The sequence below is a fragment of the Apium graveolens genome, chromosome 3, assembly GCF_009905375.1.
Source record: "Apium graveolens cultivar Ventura chromosome 3, ASM990537v1, whole genome shotgun sequence".
In the NCBI taxonomy this organism is placed as follows: domain Eukaryota; kingdom Viridiplantae; phylum Streptophyta; class Magnoliopsida; order Apiales; family Apiaceae; genus Apium; species Apium graveolens.
The window spans coordinates 21,146,085-21,163,689 of NC_133649.1; the positions used below are offsets into that span (position 1 = coordinate 21,146,085).

The 17,605-nt window shown below is 33.1% G+C and overlaps 2 protein-coding genes across 2 annotated transcripts; both read right to left on the minus strand.

The window, feature by feature from the left end:
- Positions 1 to 188: 188 nt before the first annotated feature.
- On the minus strand, positions 189 to 5,250 carry LOC141711944 (5-methyltetrahydropteroyltriglutamate--homocysteine methyltransferase-like). The gene is made up of 12 exons (XM_074514674.1): positions 5,070 to 5,250; positions 3,620 to 3,973; positions 3,439 to 3,526; positions 2,998 to 3,125; positions 2,530 to 2,921; positions 2,282 to 2,445; positions 2,031 to 2,111; positions 1,765 to 1,931; positions 1,574 to 1,679; positions 1,184 to 1,434; positions 872 to 1,073; positions 189 to 761 (listed from the first exon to the last, which is right to left on the minus strand). Exons 2-12 carry the CDS (start codon positions 3,967 to 3,969, stop codon positions 393 to 395), a joined length of 2,298 nt encoding a protein of 765 aa, XP_074370775.1. The 5' UTR covers positions 3,970 to 3,973; positions 5,070 to 5,250; the 3' UTR covers positions 189 to 392.
- An 11,192-nt stretch (positions 5,251 to 16,442) lies between these two features.
- Positions 16,443 to 17,222, minus strand: LOC141713982 (uncharacterized). Its single transcript, XM_074517532.1, has one exon. It carries the CDS (start codon positions 17,220 to 17,222, stop codon positions 16,443 to 16,445), a length of 780 nt encoding a protein of 259 aa, XP_074373633.1.
- Positions 17,223 to 17,605: the final 383 nt, after the last annotated feature.

The window sequence follows — 17,605 nt, forward strand, 5'->3', positions numbered from 1 at the left end:
ATACATAATTAGTATACAGGACATTATTTCTAACAATACCTCCAGAAGGATTCCTTTTAAGTTTTGACCACAAAACATGATTTACAGATTTTATGATTCCCAATATTATTATCGATTTCCATTCTGTCAATAAAGTGAAAATTTGGACCACTTCCTGCTAATTATATAAAACATGAATAAAGCTATGATAATGCACAAACTGGCATTTGATTCATAAAATATTTCTTAGAGACACCCAAAACAAGTAAAAACAATAATAAGGAAACAAAACGCCCAGAGGGCAGCCTAACACCTACGTGATATTTCATCAACAGTTATTGTAATTAATAAAGATGATTTTTCCTCCTTTCAGGACCAAAGAAACAATGCCGACTCTCCATATTGTATCACTTTCACTTGGCACTGGCAAGCTGGGTTCTGAGGAGCTTGGCAGCATCAACCATAGCCTTGAGGGCTGGATTCACTTCAGCATACTTGCGGGTCTTAAGTCCACAGTCAGGGTTGACCCATAGTATGTTGGTCTCAAGAACTGCAAGCATCTTGTTAATTCTATCAGCAATTTCTTCTGTTGATGGTATTCTAGGAGAGTGGATGTCATAGACACCAGGGCCAATACCAGCACCATACTTGACTCCCTCGCGGAAGACAGAAAGTAGCTTCTCATCCGATCGAGAATTCTCAATGGTAATAACATCAGCATCCATGTCAATGATTGAGTGGATAATGTCATTGAAGTTGGAGTAGCACATATGGGTGTGGATCTGTCAGCAGCATTTTTTCATCGTAAGTGATCATAATAATATTAAAGGAAAATATAACATTACATGATTCAAAATATGACCAGAAAGTGGAGAAAGGTAATTAAGAGCACCTGAGTGGTATCGAGAACCCCGACATTGGTGATTCTGAACGAGTGCACAGCCCAGTCCAAGTAAAAAGCATGCTCAGATTTCCTTAGAGGCAATCCCTCTCTCAAAGCAGCCTCGTCAATTTGGATGACAGTGACACCAGCCTTCTCAAGGTCTTCCACTTCATCCTTGATAGACAAAGCAATCTGGTAGCAAGTCTCAGATCTAAAAACATAAAGTTTAAAGTTTGTCAGAATATTACAGTATTGCGTTAAAAATAATTTAATAGTATAAAGAAAATTTCTGTAAACAGATTTGCACCCTCGCTTTATTACCTCGGCTGGTCATTGCGGACAAAGGACCAGTTGAGAATGGTAACAGGGCCAGTAAGCATTCCCTTCATTGGACGCTTGGTCATGCTCTGGGCTTTAGATGACCAGAAAACAGTCATTGGCTTGGGGCGGCTCACATCACCATAGATGATTGGAGGTTTCACGCAGCGAGATCCATAAGATTGAACCCATCCATTAGCTGTGAAAGCAAAACCAGACAACTGCTCTCCGAAGTACTCAACCATATCGTTCCTCTACATGATAAAACATTTATAAGACACCTATCAACAAGTGGTGCCTTGATAGTATTAGTAGCACAGGCTACTGCATGTATTTGCTTGCTGAGCATGAACATTCATTTGCTGAATAGGAAACTGCATAAATTTGCTTTACCTCTGGTTCTCCATGGACCAAGACATCAATATCAAGATCCTCCTGTAGTTTGACAACCTTGCTGATTTCCTCTGTAATGGCGTTAACATATTCTTCTTCTGAAATCCTAAATATATAAAGAAAAAGAGTTGTCAAATTATATGCTACTGAAATAAATGTATGAAAAGGATGAGATACCAGAAACCACTCACTTCTTTGCCTTGTATTCACGACGCACTCTTCTGAGTTCAACTGTTTGAGGAAATGACCCAATGGTAGTAGTTGGGAGGATTGGAAGATTAAGCTTCTTTTGTTGTGCATCAAGCCTTGCACTAACATTGGTAGCACGGCGGTGGTCAGAACCCTTCAATGCGGAAGCCTGAGAAACAACAGGTCACGGGTAACGGGGTAAGTAAAGCTTAATCTCCCATAATAAAGCCACCTGAGATTGAAAAAGAAAACTGAACAAATCACTTACAGCCTTCTGAACAGCTTCATTGGTCACCCTTGGGGAGGACTTCCTTGAAGCTTGAGCTGAAGCATTGGCTGAGAAGAATGCCTTGAAATAAACCAGTAAGATTAGAATCGTGTTAATTTGTTAAGTAAAATAAATGAATATAGCTAAACTGTATCTCTAAAAATTAAAGTAAATGTGAAAAAACATCATTGCCCACTTGAACCTATCATCTCTAAAAGAGCAATTGATAGGTAATCAATGGAAACATATACCTCATCCTTTTTACCAGACAGTGCTTTGGCCAATGCATCAACTTCAACAACCTTTTGGGCAGCAAATGCAAGCCATGATATGATCTCTGAGTCCAGCTTGGTCTCATTAACAAGGTCGACAGCGGTGTGGAGAAGTGAACAAGATGTAGAAACAACAAGTTTGTCTGCAAATAAGGATTCCGATTTATATTATTTGTGAATGGAGGGAAAAACATCAGTGTTGCTATAAATTATATCAAAATATTTACCTTTACCCACGACTGCCTCAAGAGATTCTAGGGTTTTAAGAGACGATGCAAGGTCATTAGCCCAGATGTTCCTTCCGTCAACAACACCAGCAAATAGGTATTTTCCCGAAGGGAATCCACTCTTGATCAAATCAACAGTCTTTTCTCCACGAACCAAATCAAAACCAAAAGCTGTAACACCCTTCAGAGAAGTAAGGGTTTTGAATGCATCAGCAGGAACATCAGCAAAATAGGTCTCAATGAGTACATCAAGGCCAGATAGAGATGATTCTAGCTCAGCATAGGCCTTGGTGAATGCTTCCAACTGGTGAGCTTCAAGATCCTTAACAAGTGTGGGCTCATCAAACTGAATCCAAGAAGCACCTGCAGCCTTCAGTTCAGCCACTACTTCCCTGTGGATGTTTTGCTTTCAAGTTTACAACACATTTATAAATAGAACGAAAAATAAGGTAAAGTTCAAATTCTTACTTGTAGATTGGAAGAATCTTGTCAAGAAGGGAAAGAAGATTGAAGGTTTTCTCAACACCCTTGGCAGCCTTAGATAGCAACAAGTAGCTCACAGGGCCAACAAGGATTGGAACAGTATCCACACCAAGCTGCATAGAACTTAAGGTCAATGTCCGAATGAATGAAACTCCACCTCCCTTGATTTATCTATTTTCTAGGCTTATAAATTAAATTGAATCGCAAATAAAAATAGTTGTAGATAAGATGTCTATTAATAATGTTTCATGGAGTCAATCAAATATTTTTTAATTAAATCCTACAAATTCAAGCACGCAAATTTGGTATAATTTTCTTAAAATGATTGGAGACTATGATACCCTGCCACTAGTTTTGTTAATATTAATTCTGTTAAAAACGTATAGATGTGTTGAACATAAGAAAGAAGAGATATTAGTAACTTACAGCCTTAGCCTCCTTGTATTCAGTCACTGCTTTGTGTGAGGCATAAGAGAACGTCACTTCAGGTCCCAATTCAGGAACTATGTAATGGCTGAATAATTACATTGAATCAAAATATTGTCAATACTAAGATGAAAAGTAGTACACATTAGGTAGGAAGTCTTTAAGAGGGGTGAAAACTTACTAGTTGGTGTCAAACCACTTGGTCATTTCCATAGCAGGAACAGAGGCATTTCCTCTAGCCATTGAGAAGTAAGTGTCAAGCCCGACCTCACCGCCATTCCAGTTGTACCTTTTGGGAACAGCTCCGAGCATAGCAGTAGTGTCAAGAACCTGGTCATAATACGCAAAAGTGTTGCTGGGAATATACTTGATGCCAGCGCCAGCCATCTGCTTCCAGATGGATGATCTTAGGTCAGAAGCCACCTTTTGCAAGTCCTCAGCAGTGCTCTTCCCATCCCAGAATGATTCAAGGGCAAATTTGAGCTCTCTCTTAGGGCCCATGCGGGGATATCCAACAATATGTGATGCCATTGCTCTGAATAAATAAATAAAAAGATGATAAAATTATTATATAAGTTACAGCAGAATGAAGGCATGTATCACTAATAAATGCACAAATTGCATTAGATTTCAAAAGCATCATAACTATAATTATAACAGTCACATACCTGTTACCATATTAAAGATCTTAAATTTCAATTAACACTGTATCTGGCTTAACTCTCAACTATAATACAAGCAACTGTTCATGCTGATTCGAGCTAAATCAAAGAAAATGGAAATTTTAATCAGGCAGCAGTTAACCCACTTCAAGTTCTGTGAGTTCCTATACAAACTCATGGAAAGACGTTGAACAAACATCTCCACCCAAGGAGTGTAATATATACAATTACATAATTATGATAGATATCCACTAATAACAGGAAAGGAATAAACTTAATTAAGTTTGAGAACATGCCGTAATGAGCAATGAGCCAATGAGCCGACAATATGCTCAAATTAGAAATGGACAAATCATGTACCTAATCAGTAAAACTTCAACGTCCAAAATCCGAACCAACAAAATTAACAAAGACACGGAGTGAGTTGTCTAAACTTTCTGAAATTAAGTAAGAACTTTAACCCTGTATTAGATCTAAAACAAATCAAACAGCCCCGCTACAGATCTACAAATTCGTATATTTTTTGGTTTTTTTCCTAATTGGATCTACAAGTTTCGATGTCCTCGTACGCCAAATTTACCAAAAAAATATAGTACAGCACGACTAACTTGGAACCACATTACTAGATCACTACATGTCATGGAATGGCAGCAAAGCACAACAGAGCAGCATTTGCGATATTTAAACGTAATGCATAAATATAGTGACAAGTACGCAGTATAAAATCAGAGAGCTAGATAGATAGATACAATTAAATACGATTCAGCATCAAAATTACGAGTAATACCGGTAGATCTCAGACGTAAACAATGTGAAAACCTAGATCACAAATGAATTATACACAATTACCCCAATTAAATTACGTTTATGTTTTTTATTTTTACTAAATCCAGTTAATTGAGCATTAAGACGTATAATTATGTAAATTAAACTAAAGAGAAGGGGCGAGGGGTGAAGGACAGGGCGTACCTGTAGGAAGAGGTATGAAATGAAAGGTTGTTGTGAAACAATGCACAGCGAGAGAGGAGAGAAATGGGAGAGACACGAATCGAGAGAGAACGGGAGAGGGTTATTTATAGATAGAGTGTGTGCCTGTAGTGGGTGAGATGAGAGTTAGGCCCCAACCCGCTTTTGTTTTTTCGGTTGCCTGTGACACTGGGGGGTGGCTGGGTAGATCTCGAAATTTGCACTGAAATCAAAGGGGGCCCTTTCTTTTTTACCGGAACCCGGAGTAGTAATCCTCAATTTTCCAAGTTGGTGTTTGTGCCCGTCTCAATCGTGACTTGGATTGGATAACGCGCCAGCGCTGACTGCGTCGTTATTATGGTAATTTTACTGCCTAACAATAACAACCAACCTATACACCGAGGGGCTTGAGCCGGTAATTCCAATACAAATAGTACAAGTATTCAACTGTAGTGCTGCTTTGTAATTTGTAACTAGCTTCACTAATTTTTTTTTATTATTTAAAATTATAATAAAATTCTTTTGTTAATATTAAAAAGTATATAATGGATGAGATTTGAGTCATTCGTACGTTTATAAATAATATTATAAATATTAGTTATTGAAACCTGAAACTTGGATAATGTATATAATAATATAAATATTTGTTGTTCGCGGGATTCGAATCTGGGAGAGCTTGAGTAGTGTGAAATGATAATACAAATATTTGTCGTTATCAGGATTCGAATATAAAAACTTGAGTAGTGTATATTTTTTTAGTATTTGGGTCTAAATGCTATTGGCAATTAAAAAGATCTGACAGTTTTAAACGGGGATAACCAAATCAACCAAGAAAAAACATACCAGATTATACTCAATTCCGATTATTAGAGTATATACTAGCTTAAAACCCGTGTGATACACGGATCGCACATATTTTTTTTAATATTATATAGTCTCTCCGTCCCAATCTATCTGTCCTGTTTGATTTTTTGCGGTCAAATTGACCCAACTTTGACTAAAAACTCCACATAGTGGATTATTGAAAATATTTATAAAAATTATATCATTAGAAAGGATGTTTAATGTCTTTGAATTATGTATTGTTTAGTTTTTCAAAATAATGAAAGAATATGTTTTTATTTATGGCCAAAGTTGAGTCAATATGACCATTAAAAGTCAAATAAGACAGATAAATTGGGACGGAGGGAGTATATTTTTTCTAAAAATTTGAATTCAATTCTTAATATTATTCATTTAAAACTTTAAATGATATGACTTCATAATAGTTATATTAGTAGACGTGTATGTTCATAACTTTTTAGAACATTTAAACTTATTTAAAGTGATAGCATTGATAAGGGGGGAGTGTTATTATAACAAAATTATTATTTTATTGAGGGTACAAATATAATGTTTCTATTATGTTGGGACCTTAAAAATATTATTTTAGCATGATGATTACTTAATCGATTAACTATAACTCTATAAAAGATATTTGAAAAAAATACAATATTAATGATTGAACGATATAGTTTTAATGATAGTTATATTTGTATTTTAAAAAAAATAATATTTATGTTTTAATTAAAATTTGATTTTTTAGTTCACATCAATAGGATACGAATTATACTTAGTCTAATATTAGTTTGATTTATCTCAGATCAGTGGTTTACAATATTTTATTTTAGCCCGATGCCCAATACACCGACTAAATTAAACTAATTATTTTTAGTTTAATTTTACTTTTTTTAAAGTCTGGATCAATAATATAATTTTGTTTTACACTGAATAATTAGTATATACGATTTTATTTTTCTTGGTCAAATTATAGTTTTATTTTAGTTTTGTGTTAGTCTAAATCAATTGCATATTGTAATTCTTTTTATTCCGGATAAATAAAATATATTATTTTATTTATCCAACTTCATTAGTATAATTTTTTTAGGAAGATTGATAGTATTATTATTTTATACTATCCTGATTCACGTGATATATCAACTAAATCTTAATAATTATATTTAGTTTTCTTAAATTTAATTTAGCCCAAAATAAAAATTTAGAATAATATAGAACTCAATATAAATGAAAATATAAATTGGTAGAAGAAATTGAATTTAATATAAATTATAATGATATAGAGTTCGATATAAAACATAATTGAAATTGGTAAAATAATAGAGAAAGTTGAATTCAATATCAATTACAATTATAATTGATCGACCCAATAATTAGAATTAGAATAATTAAGTAATTTCAATAAATACCTACCGACCAACTACCAAAATTTTAATATTTCGTTTATTAGAATACAGTATAGATATATGCACGGGCTGATTATAATATTTGCAATTTGCTTATTATATAAAATTAAATTATAAAAGATAATAATTAGGTTTTATTGAAATTAAAGAAATTATTTTTTTGTACGTATGGTGATACTGATGGATTTAATATGAATTAAAATATGAATTATTTTTTAATATTAAAATATGAATTAGTAAAATTAAGTTTAGAAGTATTTGGTTTTCTGTGTAATATATGAGAAAGAAATTGAGGGAAATTATAAATTAAGTTGAATTGGAGTTCAAAGAGTTTGTAATTATATTGGATACCTGATTTAATATATTTAAATAAATTTTTATTGTTTTAAATAAATATTTTAGGAAGGTGTTAACCAACGATCAAACGAAACCATATTTCCCTTACAATTGTATAGTATAGATTTGTAATCTGTAACTTTTAAGAGATTTTGTGATTTGTTGTTATATTGGAATATTAACTATTTAAATTTATTGAATTTTGGCTAAAGATTAAAACTATTCTTACATGATTATTAAAAAAACTGAAGATTGCATATTAAAATAAATTAGATGTATTTTTCATCTTTTTAGTTTTTTTCCAATTATAAAATATTTATAAAATTGCAATTAGATTTTGATCAATCTGACTATTCAAAAATCATATTCTGGTTAATTTTGGTCTAACCGACGATAAATATGAAATAATTTTTTTGTCGGGATAAATATAAATATGAAATACTTTCTCTATTTCGTTTGACATTTTGCACACAACTCAATGAATTTTGAATGTATAGCTAAAATATTTTTTTTTAATTTTTTTTCTCAAATTAAAAAATATATATGTTATATTTTAATTCAGAAAAAAAGGTTTGAAAAATATTAATTCTAAATATATTTTCAATCCAATTAAACTTATGTAAAACACCTTGTATTATGGAATAAGGAGTAAACAGTATATATAATTAAAAATATTTGACCACAATTGACTAGTTAAAGAGTTTATTTTTTTGAGTGACTTTGGATTCAACCCCGGCTCGTTCAGAAAAATGTTCAGGACAAGTTATTCATTTGTAATTATTGTGAAGAAAAATTGTGAAAATACGCAACCGACAATGTGGGGATAAAGAAAAGAAAGATGAATGTTGGATCTCACAAGATAATTATGTGACCGACAAGATGAAGGGAAACATGGTTGACATTGGTTAACGGAAGGTGACGGTGCTCAAGCAATCTGTGGAAAACCAGAACTCAAAAACGGTTCCAAGTATTTAATGTATAAATTTACTACTCACTATATGAGTCAAGTCACTGCCTGCCTGTGTTAGTTTTAGCCCAAGTCAAAGTTATAGGACCATCAAGGGAGCAACCACGTCTAGAGCATTATTACATAAAGCCAGCCAGCAGCACAAATTTTCCAGCTATGCGTGCTAGTAATTTTTATATTAGATTCCAATTTCCAGATTCCAGATCCCATATATTCGCTCTACTTCTCCAGCTGCGGAGACTTTTGTGTGCCATTCCCAGTTCCGTCGAGTTCATAAATTAGAGTATTTAAGAATTTTTTTAGATTTGATTGTTGCCACAAGAAATGCATGTAGCATAGCTCCAAATTAGATATCAAAACTTGTTCCTATTGCATTAATAACTTGATTATTCAAGATATTTTTATTAATGAAATTTATATAAATGATTGTGATGGTGCTCATTCCGGTTTTCATCTTGATCAGTAAGGATTGATTTTTGTTTTTGGTGTATTGATTGTGTCCCCTTCTTTCTCTCCTTTGATTTCTCTTTTTATCCCCGGACTAATAGTTAGGTGTCGCTTAGGCTAGTAACTAATAATTGTTAAAGAATAATGGGATATATGAAAGGAATGAATGAAAAATGAATAACAGATATCCACGTGAATGAAAATTGTAAAAAAAGGTTAAAAGATAAAATTGTGGGGAGGCTAGGCCTACGGTGAGGCCTATGGCCATGCCCTCTAGAAACGTAGGTCTTTCAATATGTGTTGCCTAGATATAGCTAGATATGTTCAAAAAATTCGAAACTCGAAATCCGATCCGATCTAAAAAAAGTTCGAAAAATTTGATCCGAAAAAAAGCCCTGCCCGGCCTGGACCGCGTGCCTTAAATGGGCCTCCTTTTTTCTCGAAAATTCGGTCCAGTTTGAAACCCGAAAAACCCGGATCTAAAAAAGTCTGTATAAAAGCAGGGTTCGGCCCAGATAAAAACCCGAGATTTTTGAAAAGCTCAATTAAAAAACCGATTTATATATATATAATTTGAAAATATACAATACTTTTTATAAATTTTAAAATATTATAATATTAAAATCAGTTAAGATATATATGATTATTTATATATTATATTAATAATATTTATTTATTTAGGTATCTAAACTACTTTATCTGATATATAAAGATATTATTTTCTCCGGTATTTAAAGTACTTATAATTCGAGTTATAGAATATTAAAAAAAAATAATATATAAATAAAAAGGCCGGATAAAGCCCGGTTCGGCTCGCGGGCCTAAAACGGGTCTTATATTTCTTAGGAAGCCTGACCATCCTAACCCGATTTTTAAAAAAATCCGGCCCGATTCGTTTTCAAAAAAAAACGGACATTATAAATCCCGAATAAAACGCATCAGAATGAGTTTTTTGTGCATATTTAGATACTATAATCATATAATGCCATCACATTGTATGTTAATGAGTTGGTTTTTTAAATTTTGATCAACGAAGCCTTTTGTTCTCAAAGTATTTGATTTCTTTTTGGTGCTATGTAGGGCCGTAATTCGTGATGAGCGAGCCGAGTTTCGAGCGGGACGTAAATCGAGTCGAGCCGAGCCGACTCGTTTAGTTAAACGAGCCTAAACCTCTACCCGAACTCGACCCGTTTAATTTCACGAGTCAAGTCGAGCCGGCTCGTTTAGCTAAACGAGCTGATTTTAACGAGTCGGGCGAGCCGGTTTGTTTAATTTTACATTAATCAAGCCTAAACCTCTGCCCGTACCCGAACTCAGCTCGTTTAATTTCACGAATCGAGTCGAGCCGGTTCGAGTAATTAAACGAGCCGGAACCTCTATCCGAACTCGATTTATTTATGAAACGAGCCGAGTCGAGCCCACTTAAACGAGTTTGAGCCGCCGAGTTTGCGAGTTGCCCGACTCGAATTACAGCCCAGTGCTATGGTCCTCGAATACTTTGACCAGATTGATTTACACTCCTTAAAAAGTTGTTATACTCCTCTTACGACGATAAGTGATTGATACTACCAAAAATATGTATGGGGGTGTTTGTTGAGTCATGAGTCGGTGAGACGTGACCACCCACTTCTCGACAACATCCTCTTCATTTTCTTACAATTTTTTTTATTTGTAATTTCTATTGTCGATATTTGCTAGTATAAATTACGTGAAGTGTCACATTTTATGGTAATAGTAAACTCCCGTCGAAAAATAATTTTAATAGTAAAGTGGTTTTATGGATTTTATAATTGTATAAACCTTTTGTTTTCAACTTTTTTTTTACTTATGAACTGACAGTTTAAGACTAGAAGCTATTTATTTCAAAAAAAAATCTTGTTTTTTAATTAATTAACAACATATCATGGTACCCTTTGACTTAGAAAATAAAAATAAGTAGCCACGGCTAATAAACTATACTTGAGTTTAGTATAATGGCAGCTGGCAGGGAGCATACTGTTATTATACATGAACTATTTATTTTTATATTTTTTTATAGTGACTTGATATTTTTGTCTCATTTTTTTTATAGCTATTGTGAAAAGAGATATGAAATGGGACCTAAGAGGCCCCAACTTATTAAAGTTTCCGTAGGTAAAAAATAAAAGGATTAACATATCTCTTTCTGTGCTTTAAAAAAAGACATATCTATTTCTGTAGTTTTTTTTGAAAGAAAGTAATCTTTGTTAATTGTTGTCTGAAAATAGGAAATCTTATTTGTTTTATTATCTTACATTTATTCTCTTTCTACTTGATTATATAGCTGGGGCTGCCCAGACAATATATTAAATTTTGTTTACTAAAAATATCTTATTATAGGAATAATACCAAAAAAAATCATTTTATAATTTAGGCTAAAAAAAATATTTTGAAATAACTAACGTTAAAACAATAAAGTATTTTTTATACTCGTAAGATCAATTTCGTTATATATTTTATTTTTTCTATCAAAAAAAGATACTTCATTTTATTTTAATATTTCTACTTGGGCCAGGTCTATTGGATTTTAAGCAAGTCGTCTTTTCCAATCGTAGGTTTAAAACCCATGGGCCAATTTCCTAATTCATTTCAGTTTCTCACATGCAGCGAGGAGTCCTGCTGTTTCAGAAAGATATTTCAAATTTTGTTTTGTAGATCTTATTTGAGAAAGGTAATGTAACACTTTGCTAATCATATGTCATTGCAATTGCTAAGTAATGCACAAATGATAGGATACAAAGATCTATAATATCTAATGATTACTCTCTAATTTACCCATTTAACAATTTGGATAAAAAAAATTTATCCATGACCCAAATTCTATACATTTTATTAGATCCATGGACTATCCAATTAAGTTTAATTGACCCATCTTAATCTATATGATAATTATTTGAATTTCAAAAATAAATCTATCTATAGAAAATGATTTGAACAAATCAAATCAAACATGATTTTTTCCAATTTGTTACATCATTTTCTCTCTCTCTTTTTGCAAATCATCCTGCCCCTCTCTCTCTCCCTCAGTCGACGGATTACAATGGAGTTACAATACTGTTTCTGAACTTAAAAACGTTGCTTAGAGTTTACAATGCAGTCTCAACGTATTGCTTCTGAACCTTGGTTGCTCCATAACGTTTTTTGTTAGATTATTTGATGTTTTCCCTTGGTGTCTCCAGAACTGTGTGGTTAGATTGTTTGATGTTTTCATGATAAAAAATGTTCAATTTCAGGATTCAAGCGTGTTCGTGGACGTAATATTGAGAAAACCTTGAATCCATCTGATGCCACCAGTGAACAAGATTTTAATCCTCATGATGATGCAGCATGTAAACATTTATATATTTATTTTTAACTGATTTGTTGATTTTGTCGAACCAGATACAAAACGTAAGGTTCGTGGGAGAAATGTCAATTCTATTCTTTCAGACATGACTAATCTCCCGCCTACAGAGAATCACTAGTTTAAATCCGTCAACAATGATAGATGTACCCTATAAGTTATGTTGTTATGATTCCTTATAAGTTATGTTGTATACATTACTAAGTTTTTCTTTACTCTTTTGTTTAGTTATACCTGGATCTAATCCACCAAGTTTGCGTGAAGATACATTGTTACGAGCAGTTAGTGGCAAGGAGAATCAGAAATCAGATATATTATTTACCAAAGCCTCTTTCAGCCGATTAAATCCTAAGCAGAGCCAATGTATGTCATGCACTTCAGATCATAAGAACTCTATCCAAGGTTCACTCTGTGATTTTCCTTATAGCTAATGCTGATATTTGTTACTTAAACAGGTTCCAAACTTTCGCATTTCAAGCAATGTTTGTGGACGACGAAAGAAGCACATCTCAGCCTTGGTCCTCTACAAGCAATAAGGGGTAACTTTACATATGAAATAAACTGTACTGAACATTTATCGCAAAACAATCGTGTATATTATTACGCCTCATATTGTATAACTACTTTTGTATCAATCCTGACATGGATGCAGGTAATTCTTTGCGCCATTCTCATCTAACACCTCTATCAAGAGTTGATAACTTTAACAATGAATCAGAAGAATCAGATTAGTCCCAGTCTGTGATGTTTGTGTTTATTTTTTAATGTAATATTAGTTTTTATACCTATACGGTATAGTTGACTTGAATCTGTGTAATTGAAATTAAGTAACATACAAGCACATACTTTGCCATACTGTTTATGTTCAAATATGGAGTCAACCAATTTAATACAGAGAACTGTCTCAAAGCGCTTGGTAGAGTATATAGTTTTTGATTTATATGATACCCTGATTTGTAGGGTATGTAAGTGAAAATGCGAAAATTAGAAACAATTTACTACAAGATATTTCGGTTCAAATATGCAGTCAACCAATTTCTGGAGAAGACTGTATGCGTACGGTAAATTTAAGTAATCAGTCTCTGCGCAGTATTTACACTGCCACGCCTGGTAAGCTTCCTAAACTTGGTATTTGGAATGACGATATTGAAAACTCACAATTCATGTTCATCATGCAGATTTAGGCGACAGTGATTACCACCCCATTGGTAATCACAGTTTATATACATAATATTTGTTAATGTCAAATCTCCACGACGTTGTGGTTGACACTGATTTCCAACCAAGTTTTGAACTTTTGGCTAACAACCGATGTGAGGTCAATACTATTCCAAGATCAAATCCCCAGCTCACCCAGCCTGGTAAGCAATAATGATTGAGTATCTACTGAGGAAATGTTACAGATTTTATTTGCTAATATAAAATTCTTGATTGGAAATTAGATCAAAATAAACAAGTGAGGGTGCGTGGAAAGAATTACAGTTCCAAGGATCATAATGTATTCTGATCTACACTGCCACAAAATACAAGTTTGAGCGAAACCATTTTACACACTCCTGGAAGAAACACGTCACCTTTGGATGCTTCCCACACATCAGGCACGGCTTGATAATGAATTAAGTGAACATGAATTAGATACATAAATTAAATGTTATTAACTGTCATAATTTTGTTTGTTTTTGTAACAACTCACACTTCCGAACTATTAATTCTAGATACACACTTACATAAAACACATTCTTTTAATCGAAAAAATTCAATATATAACGAAGGTCAAAGCAATGGTCAAACTCAATAATTAAAATCATAAAAATAGAGACGCAGCTCCACAAATCCGATATTAATTGTCTAAACAGATAATCAAATTTATTCTTATGGTACGAAAGTCTTTATTCTAATTCAAATAGCACGAAAATAAGCAGCACATATAGTTCACATTCCTTATTCTTAATATGCTCCAAATTCCGAACCTGAAATGTTAAAAGGGGTGAGCTACACAGCTCAACAAGTACAAATTGACTAACTCTTAATAGAAAAATAATGGGTGTTTTAATAAAACGATTTTTCTCAAAACAATAATAATTTTATAAAATATTTTCTAAAAATAGATCCAACCCAAAATTTTATATTTTAAAATTCAGAATTTAAAACAGAACAGAGCAGATTTTATAACATATCAGAACAGAATAAAACAAAACGAAACGATAAATCTTATAAGTACCACAGTCTTGATCTACGGCCACACTTTGCTAGTAGCCGGCATCTTATTCTTATTCTTTATACCATACTTTCTCAGTGGTCGGCATCTAAAGTTCAATAATTACGCGCCCTTAATAGGTATCTAAAGTTGCACACTTGTGCGCCTAATAAGGGTATCTAAGGCTAGTTCCGGAACTATAGCGTAAATTACGAACGAGTTTGAAAACGTAGAGACTGGGTTCTAAAATTCACAAATACTTATATCTTATAGTTTCGAAATCAAAGTTCTTATATCTTATGCGAAATCAAAAACAGAATTGAAACATATTTTCCGAAAATTAAAATTAAGTTAAAAGTACTTAGCTCAAAACCGACACTTAAAAACCCAAAAATAATATCACAAACAGATGCTATATATTTATAAATCAAACAAGTCCATCAATTAATTATCCAAAATATCACTTAACTAGCAAATACTTATGCTTATAACAAGTGCATGCATGCATGTGACCAAATTAATACTAAAGTAAATAATACTCGAAAAACTATTGTCACATCAGGTTTCACAAAAAAATGTAATCTATCCACATATATAAACGAGCAGAGAGACCAAGTTTATATATTAACAATAAACAAATATTATATAATTCAAATGGCACAAAAAATATAAATTTAAACTAACATCCTGATCAATTAACAACCTAACAAACTAACATTAAAACTATATTAAAATATTTATATATATCAACTGGTAATTTCAAATAGCACACTCGAAACAAATAAAATTAATACTTAACAATTCAATGCTAAACAAAAGAAAACAATTTGCATGGAATTATTATAAAATGTATAAATTTTTAAAAGATATTTCATGAACATTTGGCTACTTATTATATGTAATTAATCTATTTTTTTTAATGAACGGCAGGATGTCAAAATAACTTTCAACAAATAGCAAGATAATTGAATTTAGATTATTAAATTACTAGTCATTCCCCGTTACGTGCAATAATTAACATATATTAAAAGAAAAATAATTGCAATTATATCACAGTTTGACTTAACACCGGGAAATATTTTTACTATTCCGACACATGTAGCATGGTATACAGTAACACATTAATTTATCTTAACCTACATGTAATGGACCACGACAAATATGCATGCAAAATATCGATAAATAAATAAACCCCTAAACCCCTGAACACACAACACACATACACATGATGTTAGTTAATGTGATCATGCAGACAATCAAAACAACCAGATCAATTTATTTATGACCAAACCTTGTCATCTAAATCAATTCATTAAACCAAACACAGATGCATAATCAAACAAAACATGTCAACATATATAACGATTTAACGAATAGAGAATAATATAAATTGAAGGCTTAACACAGTCGTACCTTCGTGAGAATTGACGAGCCTGTACGAATTCTTTACTATTGTCTGCAGGGTCCATATATAGGCGCACAAAAACCTAATTCTAATTAGTAAATAATATAACCTCTCTAAGTAAATTCCTAAAATAAAATATTTGACACATACAATTACCAAAACTAAAAGATATTGATTTTCTAATTTATTCTCACACTTCTTTTCACAAATAACAAATCTTTTAATAACTCGAATAACTTGCACATAAATTTCCGAAATATTATAAATAAATATTTATCTAAATAAATTAATATCTAATATTTAATAAATAAATAAAAAATAAAATTACGGATTTTACATTCTTCCCTCCTTAAAAGAATTTGGTCCCCAAATTCATAAAAATAAAATTAAATAAGTCACCAAAAGAAAAGACATCATACCTTAATTGCGATAGTTGTCATTTCCTGTGAGCTGAAACACATGTCCAACGCCTTTCTTATTGTCTGCTTCCTTCCTTGGTGGCGGTGGCGGGTTGTGCGGACAATTCGAAATTTTGTGTCCTACTTCTCCGCAGTGAAAACAAGCACCCGTATTCCAATGGAAGACTTTGTCCGGATGATTCTTTCCGCACCTGGTACACGTCTCTCGATCACCTTGACCTCCGATGTTATCGTACACGTGTGGCTTCTTGAGTGGTCCCCCTTGAAAAGATTGCCCACCAGTTTGAGTGAACCGCCTCTTATTCCAGCTGCCAGACGCCTTTTCAGATTCTGCCAAGCCTCTCTCGATCACTAACGCTTTGTTGATGACAACCTCGTATGTCTGAAGTTCAAAAGATGCCACCGAGTTCCTGATATCACTTCGAAGTCCCTCTTCCAATCTTCTTGCTCGACTACTCTCATCTGCCACTAAGGTCGACGCATACTTCGCAAGCTTTGCAAATTTCGCTTCATATTGAATGACGGTTCTGTCACCTTGCTGTAGCCGAATAAAGTCCCTCTCTTTCTGCAGACGAACTGTTCTAGGAAAGTACTTGTCCTCCAAAGCCTTCTTGAACTTTGCCCATGCATACGGTTCAGGATTTTCTTCAACATTTGCTGTTGTCTCGTTCTTCCTCTTTTCCATAAGCCACCAGTCGTAAGCGCTTCCTTGCAATTGGTAGACAACTAAGGTCACCTTATGTTCCTCATTTCTCCCTAGAAGTCCGAAAGCTTTTTCCATCTCTTGGATTCACATCTCGACTACTGCCGGATCAATTGCTCCATCAAAAGTTGGCGGGTTCAAATGCTTGAACTGAGAGACGATGTTGGGCTTCAGTTGCTGATTCACAAGTACAGCTAGAGTTTCAGCCAGCTGGTCAAAGACGTTTCCTCCTTCATCATTGTTTCCCTTGTTAGGTCACACACACTATAGAAGGGGGTTGAATACAGTGTATAATACAATCAAATCGAATTAAGAACACAAGTATGTAACAAAGAATAATCTTATTAATAAAACAGTATTGCAATGGAATCGTTCTCTCTCAGTGATGAACAATATCACGAGAGCTGCTAGGGTTACAATAAATAATATTCTTGATAATGATAACACTTCAAGTGTAAACC